Consider the following 16,743-nt stretch of genomic DNA (forward strand, 5'->3'; position numbering starts at 1 on the left):
AAACGATTTATAAACAGATCACGATTTCTCAAAAACGGCTTGACCGATCTAGCAGAATTTTCATTCCATAGTTAGCCTCAACTCTTACCTACTATTTGACAAAATTTCAAATTTTTTGGAATTTTTTTACCCACCTTTATCTTTTCTTAACTAAAAAATCACCCCTGGCCAGGGCACCACAGACATTCTTAAAAACTTTTGTATTTTTACATTTCAGACCATTCTACATCGTTTCCAAGCCAAATTCGAATTTTTTTTTTCCGGTCGGGATCGGACGATTGCAATGCTTCCATTCGGAAGCAACAAAAACCGCTAAAGAGATAGATTAACCTATTGCATTGTTCCACATCACGAGAGAATTAGTAATTACTTATTCTTCTTTATTTTTAGGCCATACTTGGTATCATTTAATTATTTTATTGTATTATCCCTCTAAAATATTCAGGTTCATCGTTTCGTGAAAATCATTTAGATCGCTTTCCTCCTTTTTCAGTGGGGAATGTCAACCAATCATTGTGTTGTCAATGTTCCCATTCAGTTTTGAATGTTGTGTGCTTACCATGTTACCACTGGTGCTTATGCATAATTGAACGCAAATTTTAACTTTGGAAGCATTCAGGAGCCAAGCATCAATTCTTTGTGGAATTTGTGGTGCACAATGCTTAGCTTTCCAAACTGTCCAAATAAGTTGAAAACATTATTGGATCATGGAATCAGTGTTCTATAGTCATTGTTATCAAGTCTATATTATTTTTGCTTCCGAACGGAAGTATTGCAATCGTTCGATTTTTCGATTCTCCTATTTTGCCTGGAAATGATGTAGAATGATCTGAAACGTAAAAATACCGCGTTTGTAGACCGTGTGTATATGTGATTATGGTCAGCTGAGAGTTAATTTTTACAAAAGAAGGAGTATAATTGGGTAAATTAATTCCCAAAAATCTGAAATTTGGTCAGTTCATAGGTTCTAATATGGACTTCATCTGTGCTGAATTTCAGCCCGATCGGTTGAGTAGTTCTTGAAATATGTATGATTGTTTCTGAGAAGTTTTTTTGGAAATATCTCAGAAACTATCCAACCGTTTACATTTCTCATTCTTTTGAAATGTTCGTCTCAATGTGCTCTATATGGATCAGTCAAAATATATGTATATGTTCCTACAAAGTTTTCGAGATATTTCAATTTTCATTTTTTTCAAAAAAATGCGAACTACACCCTCTCTCATTTTTAAAAATCAATCTATCAACTTGAAATTTCACAGAAAGATTCCTCTTATGACTGCGATGGTTGGTATTGCAGATGGGCTAAATCGGATGATTCGTTCACGAGATATTCAACTTTGTATCTGAAACGATTTTCTCAAATATCTCAAAAACGACAAAATTGATTTTATTTTTCTTTTTTGCAAAATATTCGGTACATTATGCCCTAATTATATGAACCGAAGAGTTTCACGCGTTCGAAGAAAAATCTCAAGATATTTCAATTTTCATGTTTTACAAAAAATGCGACGTACAACCTCTCTGATTTTTAAAAATCAATCTATCAACTTGAAATTTGGTAGAAATTTTTCTGTTATGACCATAATGTTTCGTTTCGAAGATAGGCTAGATTAAATGGTTCATTCAGCAGATTCAGTAGATTCAGGATTGAAGATAGGCAGGATTAAATGGTTTATTCAGGAGATTCAATGGTTCATTCAAGAGGAGAGTCAAATATTGCGATGATCTTTTCCTGAACAGAAGCGTTAACATTTTCCAATGTTAGATTATCCAATTCTGTAAAAAAAATGTGTATGTGCAATGTGCAGGTGATCGAGTAAGTCCGCTTATTTGAAATCCTACCATAGAAACTACCATAAAAAAATTAATGTATGGACAAAAGTCAATAATTATTATAAAAATTAAAATGTTAACAAAAGATAATGATGCCTACATGATGATGTTGAAATAATTTAATGAAAATATTATGTTGAAAGGTTTGTTTCATGTTTTTCGGAAAAATTTTTGTTAAGCGTTCTCTGATTCTGAAAATCGAACCATCAGCTTGAAATTTGGCAAAAATTTTTCTGTTATGACCATAATGTTTCATATTGAAGATAGGCTTAATTCCAAAAATATGAAAATTTGAGAGATTACAGGTACTCCATTCGGAAGCCAACCATCAATGAAATTGATGGCAAAATAAAATAGAAAAAATAAATAAATAACATGTGAAGTAACAATCATATGTCTTCTACGGCTAGGAACGGCAAACTGCTTGTTTCTTTCTCCTTCCTCCACGTTGATTTTACCAATTTCGGGTTTATCAAACTGGTAAGATTAATGTATTGGTTGCTTGCTGTTTCTCCTATTCATTATATTTTACTAACTTTATAAATTTCTTAATTTTCATTCAATTTTTAATTATTGAAAACCGATAATTCTGGAGCTTTTTTCCACAGTTTCAAAATAAGAGTAAGCTCATGGAATAATGTCTTCGATGCACCCAGGAAGACCAAGGCCACCCACGATCCCTGATAAAGCAATCAATGGACTCACTCCCATGGAGAATGAAGAGCTTGTGGAGGACCACTCGATCCCACTCACTAGTAATAATATTAAGGGGATAAAGAAGAGGCTCGATAACACCAACACCAAGACCGAGTGCAATGAAAGCTCAGAGGGGCACAGTTGCGTTAATTCCGCATTGATAAGAGAGACTAACGCATCAGCAATCACGATCACGTGGAGGAGACAAAGATTGTCAAGGGGGAGAGGTCACTGTCCAAAAAAGAGTTGGAGGAGGTCAGGAAACAATTCGTCAATTAGGGAACTTGTGCATACGGAAGTAACGAAAAGAGGAACGAGTAAGTTTCATTCATTAAGAAATAATAAGAGAAGAGGAGTGAAGAAGTATTTTTTTTAATGGACGATTCATTTGTTTTTTGTTGTAGATTATGAAACGCCATTTTCGCACATGCAACTAATAAAAAGGAGGATTCAAACGCCGTCATTTGGCTACATTGTTGGAGGATTATTGGAGCACTGACCAGCGGGACAACCATTATGATATTTTTTTTCCTTTATTTTGCTATTATGCAGATGACTTTTTAATATTAAGTGATGATTATTACTCTGTAAGATACTCTGTAAGATGGATTTCGAAGTGAACTTGAGTGGAAGGACGGAGAGAGAATTTAAATGTTGATTATGTTCAGTTAATTGACTGTGTGAAATTATTTTCTTGTATGAATGACTCCTTTTTGCAATTCATTTTCTTTCTCCACTATTATATTTTTCTGTACTCGATTTTCCCTTCTTTTTATACAAGAACAAAAACTAATAGCATGTGTGCTGTGCGGTAGGCGGAAAAAATATCCCCGGAAAAAATAGCCCATGCACCCAAAACGTGTTAAAACCCACCCAATTTGATAGACCATAAGAAAATTAAAGTCCCTGAAAAAATAGACAACGAAAAAAATAATTAAATTAAAAAATAATTAAATTAAGCGAGTTTTAACACGTTTTGAATATGTGGGATATTTTTTCCCTGGGATATTTTTTCCGGGATTCGTGCTGTGCAGGTCTCATCCTTTTGGTTCGACTATGGGAGTGGTTTCTGTCTTTAACAAAGACCTGCACTGAGATTAAATTATTAATTTTTATCTGTTTATTATGACATCGAGTGTGATTTTTATGGATGAGAAAAGTGAAAGATTTATTAACTTGCTCAGATCGAAAACAGACATATCCACTTCAAAAATAGGTAATAGTAACTATTGACTACCTCAGCTCTGTGAGTAACAATTAAAGTAAAGATTTGGAAACAGCTGATCATAAATCGACTGTTGGTAGTTAATAACTCAGATGATAAAAAATTCAATGGTAAAACAGTTTTGTTGGAAAAATCGAACTTTGTCCTTAATTAACTACAAGACGGACACACAATTATTTTTTCACATAGCGGTCCAATTACCAAATGTCCATAACACAACTGCATTTGCCTCAATCGCGGGTCTAGTAATTATTACATACTTTCACGTTTTTTAACTACAAGTTTTGTAACGAATGCTTTTTTGATTTTAGTCTGCATGCATGAATTTTTTTTCCCAAACAACATACGCGCTTGACTCTGTGTATTTCTTTGATTTGGACTCAGTTGTCATGCGATCTAATCTTTCAACATTATCACTTACTTGTTAGTCAGATTTTTATAAATTTGAAACGACGTATACGTCTATTGATCCTAATGCAGTAGATTTATTGCACATTATATCTGACGATTAGCAAACGTAACGATTTAATTATAACAAGTGTGCAATTCAATCGCGGTAGAATAATTATGCGTAGTTTGTGAAGCAGTCCTAATACATCGGAATAAATTGATAAAATAATTACTTTTCATCACAAATTAATTACTCTTTTATGAATTAGATCATTTTCTTCCTCTGTACAGAATTGTCCATCCATAATTTGCCAATGATATAATTATTCTGAAGAACAAACTTAAATGTCTGTTTATTAAAAAGATAAGGATCACAGCTTTGAAATTTTCTAGGCTATTGCCGTCAGAAATTTTTGAATTCACATTGACAAACTATATGCTAATTGCTGCAAATGATGTTATAATTTAAGTGATTGCAGACGCAGCCCCCCATACTTATATGTTAGATATAAAACAATTGTTTTCTCATAACAAACATTATGACAGTAACTAGGTGTTGACAATATTACAATCAAATATTTGGGCGGTTCTTATTCCTTTTTTTGTTCTTTCCACATATATGATTTTTTTCATTTTGTCATGTTTCCTGCATTTGATGGGGGAAAAGTGGCGCTCGTGGGAGCCACCCTTTCAATAGTTTCTCTGGTGGATTCGGCCGGTTTCCCCTAATGTAAGTTTATTTCTCCAATGACGTAATGTTTTTCACTTAATTTTAAATTGGGACATTGAAATATTTAAATTTTAAGCCTTCGATATATTTTTTTCAACTTCATCACTGAATTATTTACACTTGTTTTTTATTCAATTTCGTTAGACTTCATGTAATAATTGTAGGGGTTTTTAATAGGTTATAGCTACTTGTTTACAATTCTTATTGGATAGCCAGTGAGTTCAGTTAGTTCTAGAATAATGAGGGTTGTCATAACTTTACAATTATCTAATTCCACACTTACCTTTGACTCATGTGGCGAACTCATATTCACAAGAAAACTAATAGAATATACGAGCGTATTTAGAATATTATTTTCAAAATAAATTTATCTAAATTCACCTCCATAATGAACACAAATGTATGTCTTTCTCTAGAAAAAAATAGGTGGTCAACACAAACACTGATGTTACTGAACTCAATAACCTTTGTAGATCTGAAGATCCGGCGTCAATGAACGTGCGAGATACCAATATTATTTAATGTGCCTAGCGAAATTGCTGATCGCCTGATTGCTGATAGCGAAATTGCTGATAGCGAAATTGCTGATCGCCGATGTTTGCAAGAACAAGTTTGAAAAGACATGTCAAAGTATTCAAGTAATCGTCAAGTGTAAGTCATTGTTAGATTTTATTCATTTCTTTGACTGAAGGCGCCGGTTAATCCATAATGGAGTTAAATTGTAATATGTCGTTGATACTATTGCAGCTAAAAAGTCGAATCATAAAGAATTTTCCGAGTTAATCATACATAGTTAAATGAATTTTTACCTCTAATTTCTCTCATATGAATGAAAATAATGATGATCTGCCAAGACAATGGCGGTTAATGTACCTAGTTACCGGACGCCCTACACTTTCACATTTATTTACCGAAAGTACGGGAGGAAGAATGAATTTTTTAACACACCTGCACGGAAAGTTTGCTTTTTGCTCTCTGATAAGCGGATGGAAAGTTGCTCCCAAGGGCGGAAAGTCATCTACTCACCCTAGAGTGGAAAGTATGCACTTTCCTACCGCTTTCCAGACAGCAAAACACGGAGTTTCGTTTGCAGGAATGTTGAAAAATAGCGTGTGCGCCTTGGGCGGGAAAACACTGACTTTCCGCCCTTGATGCATAATATACTATTTCCTCGCTGGGAAATTTTACCACGCAGGAAAGTTCTTTGTGCCGAATAAACAAAATTTATACACAATTCCATAAAGAAATATCTCAAGGAACATGGATGATTCCACCATATGGAGCACAATGTTTTTGTAACAACGAATGATTTTTTATCTAACGCATTTGCTGAAATTTGATTTTTATGAATGCACGGGAAAAACTCCAACTATAAAGTAAAATCCACGGAAAAAGAAATTACTATTAAATTAAGGGCCGGATGGAGTATCTCCGAAAGATAATTTACTCCAAAATTGGGATTCCTAATTTCTCCGCCAATTAATTGTTTTTTCCGATAATTGTTAGCCGATAGTCGTTGACAACCGCTAGAACGCTAGCTAACAATTATTGAAAAAAACGATTAATTGCCAGAGTAATTAGGAATCCCAATTTTGGAGTAAATTATCTTTTCCAGATAATCCAACCGGTCCTTAATGTATTTCTACCAGGTAAACTTATTTACCTGGCAGGGATACATTTTTAATTTAGCTTCCTCAGTTAGAAATTTTTTTTTTTTGTCCCAAAGTTGATCAAACGTGTTCCATGTATATAATAATACGTATCTTTTTAGTTTCACCATATTAGCCGCTTAACGCCATAGCAATTTTCTAAAAAAAATTTAATACGACACTAGGAAAAAGCGAGGCCGATGAATAATTTATAGGACTAGTTATAAAATTTCCTTGAAAATTTCTCTCCATGTATTGTGATGAAATTCGGTTAAAAGACCACAGAAAATATTATTCTGATTTATAGTTCAATTCATTTGAATTGATGATTTTCTAAGGTCATAATATTAAACAACAATGATAAACATAATTTGATTGCGGATGTTGTAAAGATATTTTTAAATAAGAAAAAAAGGCGGCTGAGTTCAGCACAAAGTGGACTTTTATGCAATATCAGTGACAACGAGTGACATGCGTACTAGCATAATTGTAATCTCATCCTCATCTCCAGGAATGATTATTTTTTCTATTAAGTTGCTCTATTGGATATAAAGGAGGCTCTACAATGAATGTGTGGGGTTTGCAAATAATTTTGCGTTAACGCGTCGTTAATGGCAACGTTAATGGCAATTTATAATGTCTCAAGAAATTTGAGAATGAATCCCTCTAGAGTCTAGACTTGAGGGCAAACTTGCGATCGTCGAAAAGAGTGGGTCTTTAAATTTTTGATTATTTTGCGATGTATAATGATTGTGTTCATCTCCCACACGTTACATGTGGAATATTCCTAAGGAGAATCGATTTTTCAATCCGCACCGAAATCATCCGAATAGCTCCGACGAGTTCCGACTATTGTCTCTTTATTGCGCTAACCTCCGATTTTGACTTGCGCGAGAAACTTTAAGGAACTGTCTGTCACGTCCGCCCCACTGGGTTCATCATTTAAAGATGTAAAATATACAGTGAAGGGATACGGCACCGTTATTTCCACTAATCGTATACTGACAAGAAAATTATTGCGTAGAGTAACATCAAGTCAAATAATATAATCAGCAATAAAATAAAATGTCAGAATTACGAAAGAGAAATGTAGGTGAAACGTTAGGAGTTAGTGGTGACACTAGCGAAGATCAGGTAGATATTATTATCGAACTATTTTTCGTTTGTATATAATTAAAAATTATTGTTTTTAGATTACAGTAGTTAGAATTGTCAAAGAAACTGTATCATTAATTCTCGTAGACATGGAATCATCTTTCTGACATCATTGGACTGATTTATCACTGGTGATGATAATGGTGTACAATATTCACTGATGGGAAATCGATATTTTTTTTATAGAAACATTTATCCGCTTTTAGTTTATTATTATTTCAAACTATTCATTTTCATTCCGTCAAATTGACTTGATCCTATTCCGAAGGATTAACAAATTTCTGAATATTTTGTTTGTTTTATTGTGTCAATACATAATCGTCAATACTGATTTGCATCTCATTTAATTTAATTTCACTGCAGGCAGAAGAAATAGGTCAGGAGAAAATATAGCCCACAAATTCAAAACCTGTTAAAACCCACTAAACCTGATAGACCATAGGAAAATTAATACTGATCTATTTTTCATCCGGTCAATTTATTGAGGGATTCTATTTTCATAAACATTCTCGTGAATGATTTCTCGTTGTTACAGAGAGAAGACATTGAATCCGAAGATGATGGAAAGCTCGAAGTCGATGAGTTGGTTAAGGCTCTTCCACAAGGCACCGATCATACCCCGAATATTCTTGGACACATACTTTCTGGCTTACCCGATCGGTATTTATAATTTTATTACGACAAATCGACATACTAATAGAAATAATTGATGAATCTGATGCGATGTTGACGTATGAATTTACTGCAGCTGGAAAAACTGGGTTGTCCGAGGTATTTTCACATGGCTCATGATTGGCGGATTTGGTCTTATTATTTATGGAGGACCTTTAGCACTGATGGTTACAGTCAGTATTCATTGAATACAAGACAGAAGAATTTTTTTGGGATTCTTCAACATTCCATCTTTTGTTTCAGACTTTACTAGTACAAGTAAAGTGTTTTGAGGAGATTATAAACATTGGATATGCAGTGTACAGAATCCACGGATTACCGTGGTTCAGATCACTATCCTGGTATTTCCTCATAACATCCAATTATTTTTTCTATGGAGAGAATCTGATGGACTATTTTGCTGTAGTCATCAATAGAACGGTGAGTGACAACGGAAGGATATCGGAAGCATAATGCATTCATGATTAACTTTCTTTAGTTTGAAAGATATTTTAAGAATCATCTTTAATTAATGGAGCATTCACTACATTTAAATCATGTGTGTCCTATTTTTTTCTACTTTTTTCAATTGATAGCTCATAGAAAATAGAAGGGATAGAGTACTATTATGTAGGAACAATGATAGATCTATAATCCAATTGGCATGAACTGATCTGAGTTACACTCAGCTTATTATTGAAGGCATCTGACATAAAATCAATAAAAGCCTATCTAACCTGCTGAACTTTATAATGGCCTCTGTCGGAATTACATAATTTATTGCAAAATATTAGTAAGATTTTTATTTAAAAGTTCTTTTTTTTTACAGGATTTGTTGAGAGTGTTAGTTACTTATCATCGATTTATATCATTTTGCTTGTACATCGTGGGATTCGTTTGGTTTGTTCTATCGCTGGTGAAAAAGTATTACATGAAGCAGTTCTCTCTCTTCGCGTGGACCCATGTGGCACTTTTGATTGTTGTCACACAAAGTTATTTAATCATACAAAATATATTTGAAGGACTAATATGGTATGGCGAAATTTTTTGCATTAATTTGACAAATCGCTCAACTCAATCAATTTCAGGTTCATTGTGCCCGTAAGCATGATTGTCATCAATGACGTTATGGCGTACGTCTTTGGTTTTTTCTTTGGGCGAACGCCTCTGATAAAATTATCACCGAAAAAAACTTGGGAAGGATTCATTGGGGGTGGTTTCTCAACGGTTGTACTTGGACTATTGGTAATATGATCGGTTATATAAGCGATTGTTTCTAGAAAAATGATTTTTTTAATGGTAAATTTGATTTCAGATGTCGTATGGTCTCTGTCAATATCGTTACTTTGTCTGCCCAATTGAATACAGTGAGAGTTTGGGGAGAATGACGATGGATTGCGAACCTTCTAGTCTTTATCGACCACAGGAATATCCTATTCCTAATTGTTTACACATTATAACTAAAGTGGTATGGAGCTTTTGTTATAGCGTGCTAGGAGTGCAATCGAATATTTTATGCTATGATTTCTTTCAGTTCGGCAAACAAACAATCACGGTGTATCCATTCTTACTTCACTCTCTGTCAATGTCGGTATTCAGTTCAGTGATTGGACCATTTGGAGGATTCTTCGCTAGTGGATTCAAACGCGCATTTAAAATTAAAGTAAACATACTTATCTTACTCTTACACAATGCTAATGCCCCCTTCGTAGATACTGTAGATACCTTTACAGAAATACTATGGATCGTTACTAGGCCAAATAAATTTTTTCTTTTAATATAAGCTTGCGGCGCAAGTTACAATGAATCATTATGAAGGAGAAAATTTTTCTTTGGCCAGGCGTGACGAACCAAATTTCTGGTCACAACCTTGGTGTGGGGCATTCTTTCTCCAGCCACCTGTTTTCTTTCAATGTCTCTCTGGAAATTCTGAAAAATTTCATACTCGCAGAAAACGAGTTAGAGTAGAAGGAATTCGTTATTTTCTTTTGGATTTTTGCAGGCATCGATTTTCGATGTGGCAGTTAGATATCGGCGGAGATATTTTGTGATAATTGATAGCGTTTAAACTCTAAAATAGGGTTAAAAATCGAAAGTTTTCTTATGAATATAGAAGTGGGACGGTGACAAGCTGCAAAGAAAATTAATTATGACGGATTTTCTGTCTCATTATCACCAATATAAAAATATTCTGTTAATACTCGAATTTTTTTTGCCTGACGATATGTGGAATAGACTAAGAATTTCCAGGGACGTGGGAAAAAACAAAGGGCTAACAGTGACAAAAAAGTATTTCTGTTCATGTCTACATTTGTTCATGTGAGTCTGTCCCATTTTTCGTGGTGATTACACCCCCCTTTCTATGATGACTACTTGGGGGCAGTTATGAAAATGTACCAATGATTTTAGGATTTTGGAGATGTCATCCCTGGTCACGGTGGCATAATGGATAGATTCGATTGTCAGTACCTGATGGCAACATTTGTTAACGTGTACATTTCTTCCTTCATTCACACAGCATCGCCCCAAAAATTACTGCAAGCAGTTTATAGTTTAAAACCTGAACAGCAGCTACAATTATTCACAGCACTTCGTGATTCACTCGAACACAGGGATCTTCTAAATACCACAATACCTTAAATCGCTATTATATCTACCTTGTGGAAGATAGAAAAAGATCTGCGATCAATTAATTTTTTTTTATTAAAAATAAATAAAGAAATGAGCCATGCGTGGTCGATGATTTTCACTTAGAAATTCGTTTAAGTAAGCGACATTCTATGCTGAATCGGCCATTCCAGTTATTACAAAAACTTATCTTGAAATAATCCACTAAAATAGTATTTTCTGATCGTATATTAGGAAGAAAAATTTATTTATTTTTAGCGGGCATCTGTGCAAGAAATCATTTTAAAAATTACAAGAGTGGAAAATTTTGTTTAAAGTCGCCGCAGAGTACAGAAGTATTTTCTTATTCAGAAAGTACATGGAAGACAAAAAATATATATATTTTTTTTATTCGTTTTAATTGAGTTTCTTAAGCCCGAGGGAGACGCCTGTGGTTTTATTAAGGATATGGAGTGAATTGGTGTTGTCATTGGTGACTGAAGGAATAACGTCAAATTCTCGTAATTTACACACTATTTAACTGTTGACATATCAATTTATGTTTACGAAACAGAAAGGTTGAAGATCAAATAAGCTTTATGGCATAAAATTTTTCATCTAAATTATACGTTTCCGTTACTAGTGATATGTCGAGAAATTATTCCAATTAAGGCCCGGGTGAACTATCTATCGATCGTCATCTTTTGTTTACATTTTATCTTTTTAGCCTAAAATACATTAAAATTTAGAATCAAATTTGTGTTGCGGAAATCACTCGAATGGTTATAAAAAAATAAAAAAAGGGGAAAAATTATTGAAGGGCGCTAAATCGCGGTAATGATTCAAAGGGATCTACCAAGTGTACAAAAAAATAATGAAAGATACGCAGCTTATTATTGCCCTTCAGGCTATTTAAGATACGTATTTTTTATTATTTTTTAGTTAACTTGGTAGATCCCTTTTAAACAATATCATTCTTTAGTACCCTTCAATAATTTTTCCTCTTTTTGCTTCCGAATGGAAGCATTGCAATCGTTCGATTTCTCGATTTTTTAATTTTTTAAATGATTTTTTAATGACCCTTCAAGTGCTTCCTGCAACACAAATTGATCCCAAATTGTAATAAATTTCAGGCTAAAAAGATACAATTTAAACAAAAAATGAAGTTCGATAGATAGTCTATCTGCGCCTTAATCGTAGTATTGCACTGTTGCTTAAATTGTGAAATAATAGCTCCATATCCTCCCAATACAAAAATAGATTATGCGATTAATGTTATGCCAAAGTAATTCATTTCGAAGTACTTGGCTTCTTTATCTGTTCGCATTGATGATATTGACGATGACGTCGACAGTTAATTTATTCAAAATCGAGTGTAATCATTTTACGAACGGTATCTCCATAGCTTTTCATCAATTTTTTATGTAACTTTTGTTGTTTGGTTTTACAGTATACTGCAGAGAGCCCCATAATATGAATATTTTCATAAAAAAGAAAACCAAAAAAAATTAGAAGGTTTTGACGACGTGTTTTTGTCTTGTTGGAGTTTAATATACCTCGGTAGGGAAAGAAAAAGTGAAATGGAGAGGTCATTTACATCGTAGGTTTCTGGAAGATTTCAGATCTCCCTTAACTAATTTTATCCTCCTCCTACAAAAATGAATAATTTTCGTTTTTGTTTTGGTTGAAAATTGATGGAACAAAATTTTCTTCGCAACTTTTTTAACATGAAGCTTTCTAATTCTCCTAAAACAAGATTAGAACGTGCATGATTTACTATGAAGAGTTACTTCGTGTCAATGGTTATCATGAGAATGAGGGGCATGAAATCGTTAATTTTTCTGATAACACTTCCTGAACGACCGATCCGGCAAAAATATCAAAATTTTGTTGCTGTTTTTTTTATTACACTGTCACTGTCATGAAATTATGATTAGTCGTGACGTAAAATTATAAGAATTTGTCCTAATCAATCGTCATTTTTATCTGAAATTTATCGATGCGATAATTATCGTTAGCTATGCTTAAATTGATATCAATCAATAGACTCGAGAAAACCGCGACTCTAACCTCGCTCCAATCAAATAGTTTAGAATTGTTGGACTTATTAACGATAATGGTTCATGTGATCCAACGATAGAAGTATTATGGACTGGTAGCACCACGTGCTATTGTTATAATTGACCGTTGATGGACTCCTCTGCTTGCCATAAACTCACGACATTCTTCTACTCCGAAACTTCAATATAGAAAATCACAGAAATATTTTTTTAATGTTGGAAAAGCCTTTTTGCATCAGTTACTTATATGTAATTGTCTCAAAATTTCAAGTTCATCCTTCTCTAATTTTCATAGTAATCATCTGTCATAGTAGATCATGTGTTACTCTCTGTTTATTGGGGTTTCTGAAAAATTGAATAGCAATTTAAAATAGAAAAACCATGAAAAAAATTCTAGATAAGTTTTACAATGTAATGCAACTTTCAACTGTTAACTAAAATAAAAACGTTTAACAAATTTTCATTTAACTATCGGTTGAAGCCTTAATTCCTGAGTTTGATGAAATGATGGATTACGGATTGAAAATAGTCGGATCGGACCAAAGTTTAATTTTTACAGTATTTCTCCTTCTTTGTACCATTAAAAGGTATCATGATACTTTTTGTTGTCCTCCTTGGTTACACCATTCCAACAATCTAAATTCATGCTATATTAACATATTAATAATTAACATTCTGAATTTGTTGAAAGAATGAAATGATACAATTTATCTACTTATTATTGCAGAGAAAACTTTATATCGATTTATCTTTCTTTAAACATTGAAGTTGCATTCTTAACGTAGCTGTGCCAAAAAGCGTATCCATATTTTTCTATTAGGAAAAATAAACAATACGGCAAGAGTATCTGATAATATAAAGTAACATGAATGTATATTCATTCCGCATGGGCGAGTTATAGGCTATTAAAAAGGAAAAGAAATATAAATAACTGAGCGCGGTTTCACTGTAGTAAATGTAAACACAGTATTGTAATTATGCAAAGCATTACGGCTCGACGTAAGAACAAACACAGAGGCCTATTAACCATTGGTCAGAATTATTAAATTGTCGCAAATCCGTACCACGAACATCCAAATGCGCACTGCTAACAACTAATAAGGCATAGGTGTGCTTTACATATTATATTCTAAACATTCTCAGAGACAAAAGGATTGCAAAAATCTATGGATTTTTTTTTACCGAATAATAGTTATATTTTATTTTAGGTGAGGAAAAGAGCACATTTCATGACTAGCAGGAATAACTGTTCGATGGATTGTAATTTTTTATGTTCCTCCTTCCTTAAAATATATTAATAAAAGCATAAGTAATAATTTCTGTAGACAAAACAGGAAATTAAAAGGCAAGTCTTGGCTGCAATCCATATGAGTATGTAGTGTGATGTTTTCCTCTTAAAATGTTTCAGCTAAGGAGGGAAATACGTGCATGTACGATAATTTGTAAGCGCATCTTAATGTCTCAAGATCTTTTCTGTGCTCGATAGAATGAAGATGAGAAATGCGAGAAATTATATGAGTTATTTTAGAACTAATGGTTCAATCAAGTTGAATAACGAAAATCAATTAGAAACATCTTTTCTCATTATTGTTACCCATAATGGTGTGTATTTCTTCCTTGGCCGTGTTACTTCGATGGTTGTCAATAGTTGATTACTAATTATTTTTAATGCATGAAGAAGACTTATATAGACAGTGGATTTATCAATACAGTTGGGTAGTTCTACTGAAATCATATTAATTGTGTTGCATGACATTGGTATAACATAAATAGTTGATGTCTTTTGATGTTGCGTATATTTTTGATTGATTGTTCAAGAATTTTCTTGTGAACAAAAGTTCTAGAATAAAAATAACGTGAATCCTATTACTACCACGATGGGTAGGGAAGAATGGGGACATTTTTTATGTATAAAATTAAATGGACGACTGCCTCACTTCTTCTGGGTGCTGGGCGCCTGGCCATCTCCCCGTGGTCGACAAAAATACTGTTTAGTTATTATAAAGAAATAAAATAGCGTGTTTGCATCACATTGTTGATGATAAATTAATTTAAAAAACATTGAAAATACAATGTTTGTGACAATGAGATGCGAACATTTAGTTTTTTCGTGAAAATTAAATGACGAAATGCAGAAATGACGATGTATAAACGGATTTTCACGAAAATTTATTGTAGAGTTTAAAGTACGTTGGAGTTATATGCAGAAGAGAATAAAAAATAAAAAATGGAAGATGATTCAGCTAATGATTAATGAATTTAAATATTGGTCTTTTTTATTTTCATTATTAAATTAAATCAAAGGCCTCTTGTAAGCCCATAAGTGATTGTGGTCATAAATTGTGTGAATTTTTTCGTACATGTACTTGAAGAAATATAATAAATTGTCATACTGTCCACAATATTCTTTGGTTGAGAGATCTGTCTCTTTTAAAGCGTAGTTATCGATTTTGCCATAGGCACACTCATGTAATTCCATTAAAAATTGGTGAATTGCTTCGATAGTTGCCAAATACCAACGCGGGCTCTTCTTCTGATGTCGCCAGAACTGGGAGATTCGGGATTTGAGTACTATACATGGTAAACTGTGTAATCTCTTATCTTTGTAAATTGAATTAGTTTGATGCCACGTGCTATCGATAAATACTGCTCTCGTTATTGGCAAACTTGGAATTTTGCAGGTAACATTCCCGGTAATATGCTGGGATTGGAAAAATAGGTTTTCGACACTTGTCGCATCTTTACTTGGAAAAATTAGAACAACCTGAAAAAAATAGCATTCTTTCAATATTTTTGCGATAGAAATTATCTTAATTCTATTATGTTAATTCTTTATGACTATTGAGTAATAATTGATAAATGTTTTTTTCATTTAAAATGCAAAAAAAATTAGTTGAGGTGTTGAGGTGTTGAGGTAGTTGAGGTGACCAAATACATCATCAGGCATATTTTAACAAATACTAATATAAAATTTGAATTCTTGTGAACAAATAAAGTTACGATTCGTCTATAAACTATCAATCAATTGTTTTAAACGAATTTTTTGCCTATACCGTGTTGAAAAATCACGTTCAGCCATCGAGAGGAAACACAGACAAGCCTTCCACACGTGCTTAGCAATTTTGCACGTGGGGAAGACTTATCTGTTTTTCTTTCCCAAGTGAGAACTATACTATACTATATACTATTACTCAATTCAATACTTAGTACTCGCGATCACTTTTGGGTTTGCGACTATTCATGCATTTCATTTGTTAGGTCAGAAAAAAATTTTCTTTTGCGGCCTGGATGGACCATTCATCGAACGCGATCTTTTGTTTAAATTTGATCTTGTTAGCCTAAAATATATTTAAATTCGGGACCAAATTTGTGTTGGGGCAACCACTTCGATGGTTAAAAAATATCATGGTAAAAAAGAGGAAACATTATTGAAGGACGCTAAATCGTGTTATTGATTGAAAAAGATTCACCGAGTTCACAAAAAATTCATAAAAAATATGCAGCTTACCGTTGTGTCTCGCTGTTACTCAATCCAGTTGCGAGTAATATTTTTTTGTAAACTTGGTAGATCCTTTTCGATCATGGTCGCAAGTTAGCGCCCTTCAATAATTTTTCCCATTTTTTGATTCCGACCGGAAGCTGTTTTAAATTTTTTTTTTTTTTTTATTTTTACATTTTTCCTTTTTCCTATTACCATTGTTACCATGGTTTGATAGGCGCCCCTTCGTCTTAGCCTTTAGCCTC

The 16,743-nt window shown here is 33.3% G+C and overlaps 4 protein-coding genes across 6 annotated transcripts in view; 2 read left to right on the plus strand and 2 right to left on the minus strand.

Moving 5' to 3' along the window:
* LOC105266999 (uncharacterized) overlaps positions 1 to 3,221 on the plus strand; it is a 4,016-nt gene extending 795 nt beyond the window's left edge. The window contains exons 2-4 of one of the 2 annotated variants that reach the window (XM_011305563.1): positions 2,142 to 2,316; positions 2,445 to 2,849; positions 2,937 to 3,221. In XM_011305563.1, the coding sequence (XP_011303865.1) occupies positions 2,474 to 2,849; positions 2,937 to 3,031 (471 nt within the window). In that variant the 5' untranslated portion in view covers positions 2,142 to 2,316; positions 2,445 to 2,473 and the 3' untranslated portion in view covers positions 3,032 to 3,221. The remainder of the gene's footprint in view (positions 1 to 2,141; positions 2,317 to 2,444; positions 2,850 to 2,936) is intronic. The other variant, XM_011305565.1, reaches the window with a different exon arrangement.
* LOC105267000 (uncharacterized) overlaps positions 1 to 5,291 on the minus strand; it is a 7,114-nt gene extending 1,823 nt beyond the window's left edge. The window contains exon 1 of the mRNA XM_011305566.1: positions 5,161 to 5,291. Within this exon, the coding sequence (XP_011303868.1) occupies positions 5,161 to 5,184 (24 nt within the window). The 5' untranslated portion in view covers positions 5,185 to 5,291. The remainder of the gene's footprint in view (positions 1 to 5,160) is intronic.
* A 144-nt stretch (positions 5,292 to 5,435) lies between these two features.
* On the plus strand, positions 5,436 to 11,353 carry Cds (CDP-diacylglycerol synthase). 2 transcript variants are annotated; one of them, XM_011305562.1, is made up of 9 exons: positions 5,436 to 5,528; positions 8,217 to 8,341; positions 8,430 to 8,526; positions 8,597 to 8,773; positions 9,162 to 9,364; positions 9,421 to 9,577; positions 9,648 to 9,800; positions 9,867 to 9,995; positions 10,742 to 11,353. In XM_011305562.1, exons 3-9 carry the CDS (start codon positions 8,470 to 8,472, stop codon positions 10,970 to 10,972), a joined length of 1,107 nt encoding a protein of 368 aa, XP_011303864.1. In that variant the 5' UTR covers positions 5,436 to 5,528; positions 8,217 to 8,341; positions 8,430 to 8,469; the 3' UTR covers positions 10,973 to 11,353. The 2 variants fall into 2 exon arrangements, with proteins under 2 accessions (XP_011303864.1, XP_011303863.1); XM_011305561.1 differs by lacking the exon at positions 5,436 to 5,528 and adding an exon at positions 7,391 to 7,660.
* A 648-nt stretch (positions 11,354 to 12,001) lies between these two features.
* Positions 12,002 to 16,743, minus strand: part of LOC105267003 (DTW domain-containing protein 1) — a gene marked incomplete in the record, with an annotated part of 6,835 nt that continues 2,093 nt past the window's right edge. The window contains 1 exon segment of the mRNA XM_011305570.1: positions 12,002 to 15,763. Within this exon segment, the coding sequence (XP_011303872.1) occupies positions 15,293 to 15,763 (471 nt within the window).

This window comes from Fopius arisanus, unplaced genomic scaffold (assembly GCF_000806365.1).
Source record: "Fopius arisanus strain USDA-PBARC FA_bdor unplaced genomic scaffold, ASM80636v1 scaffold00043, whole genome shotgun sequence".
NCBI lineage: Eukaryota > Metazoa > Arthropoda > Insecta > Hymenoptera > Braconidae > Fopius > Fopius arisanus.

What these genes read in the sequence shown, in the direction of transcription:
- Cds (XM_011305561.1), top strand. Translation starts at nt 7,592, where the DNA reads ATGTCAGAATTACGAAAGAGAAATGTAGGTGAAACGTTAGGAGTTAGT. An exon ending in CGGTTGTACTTGGACTATTG is followed by an intron (nt 9,578 to 9,647) that starts GTAATATGATCG and finishes ATTTGATTTCAG; the next exon opens with ATGTCGTATGGTCTCTGTCA. An exon ending in TACACATTATAACTAAAGTG is followed by an intron (nt 9,801 to 9,866) that starts GTATGGAGCTTT and finishes GATTTCTTTCAG; the next exon opens with TTCGGCAAACAAACAATCAC.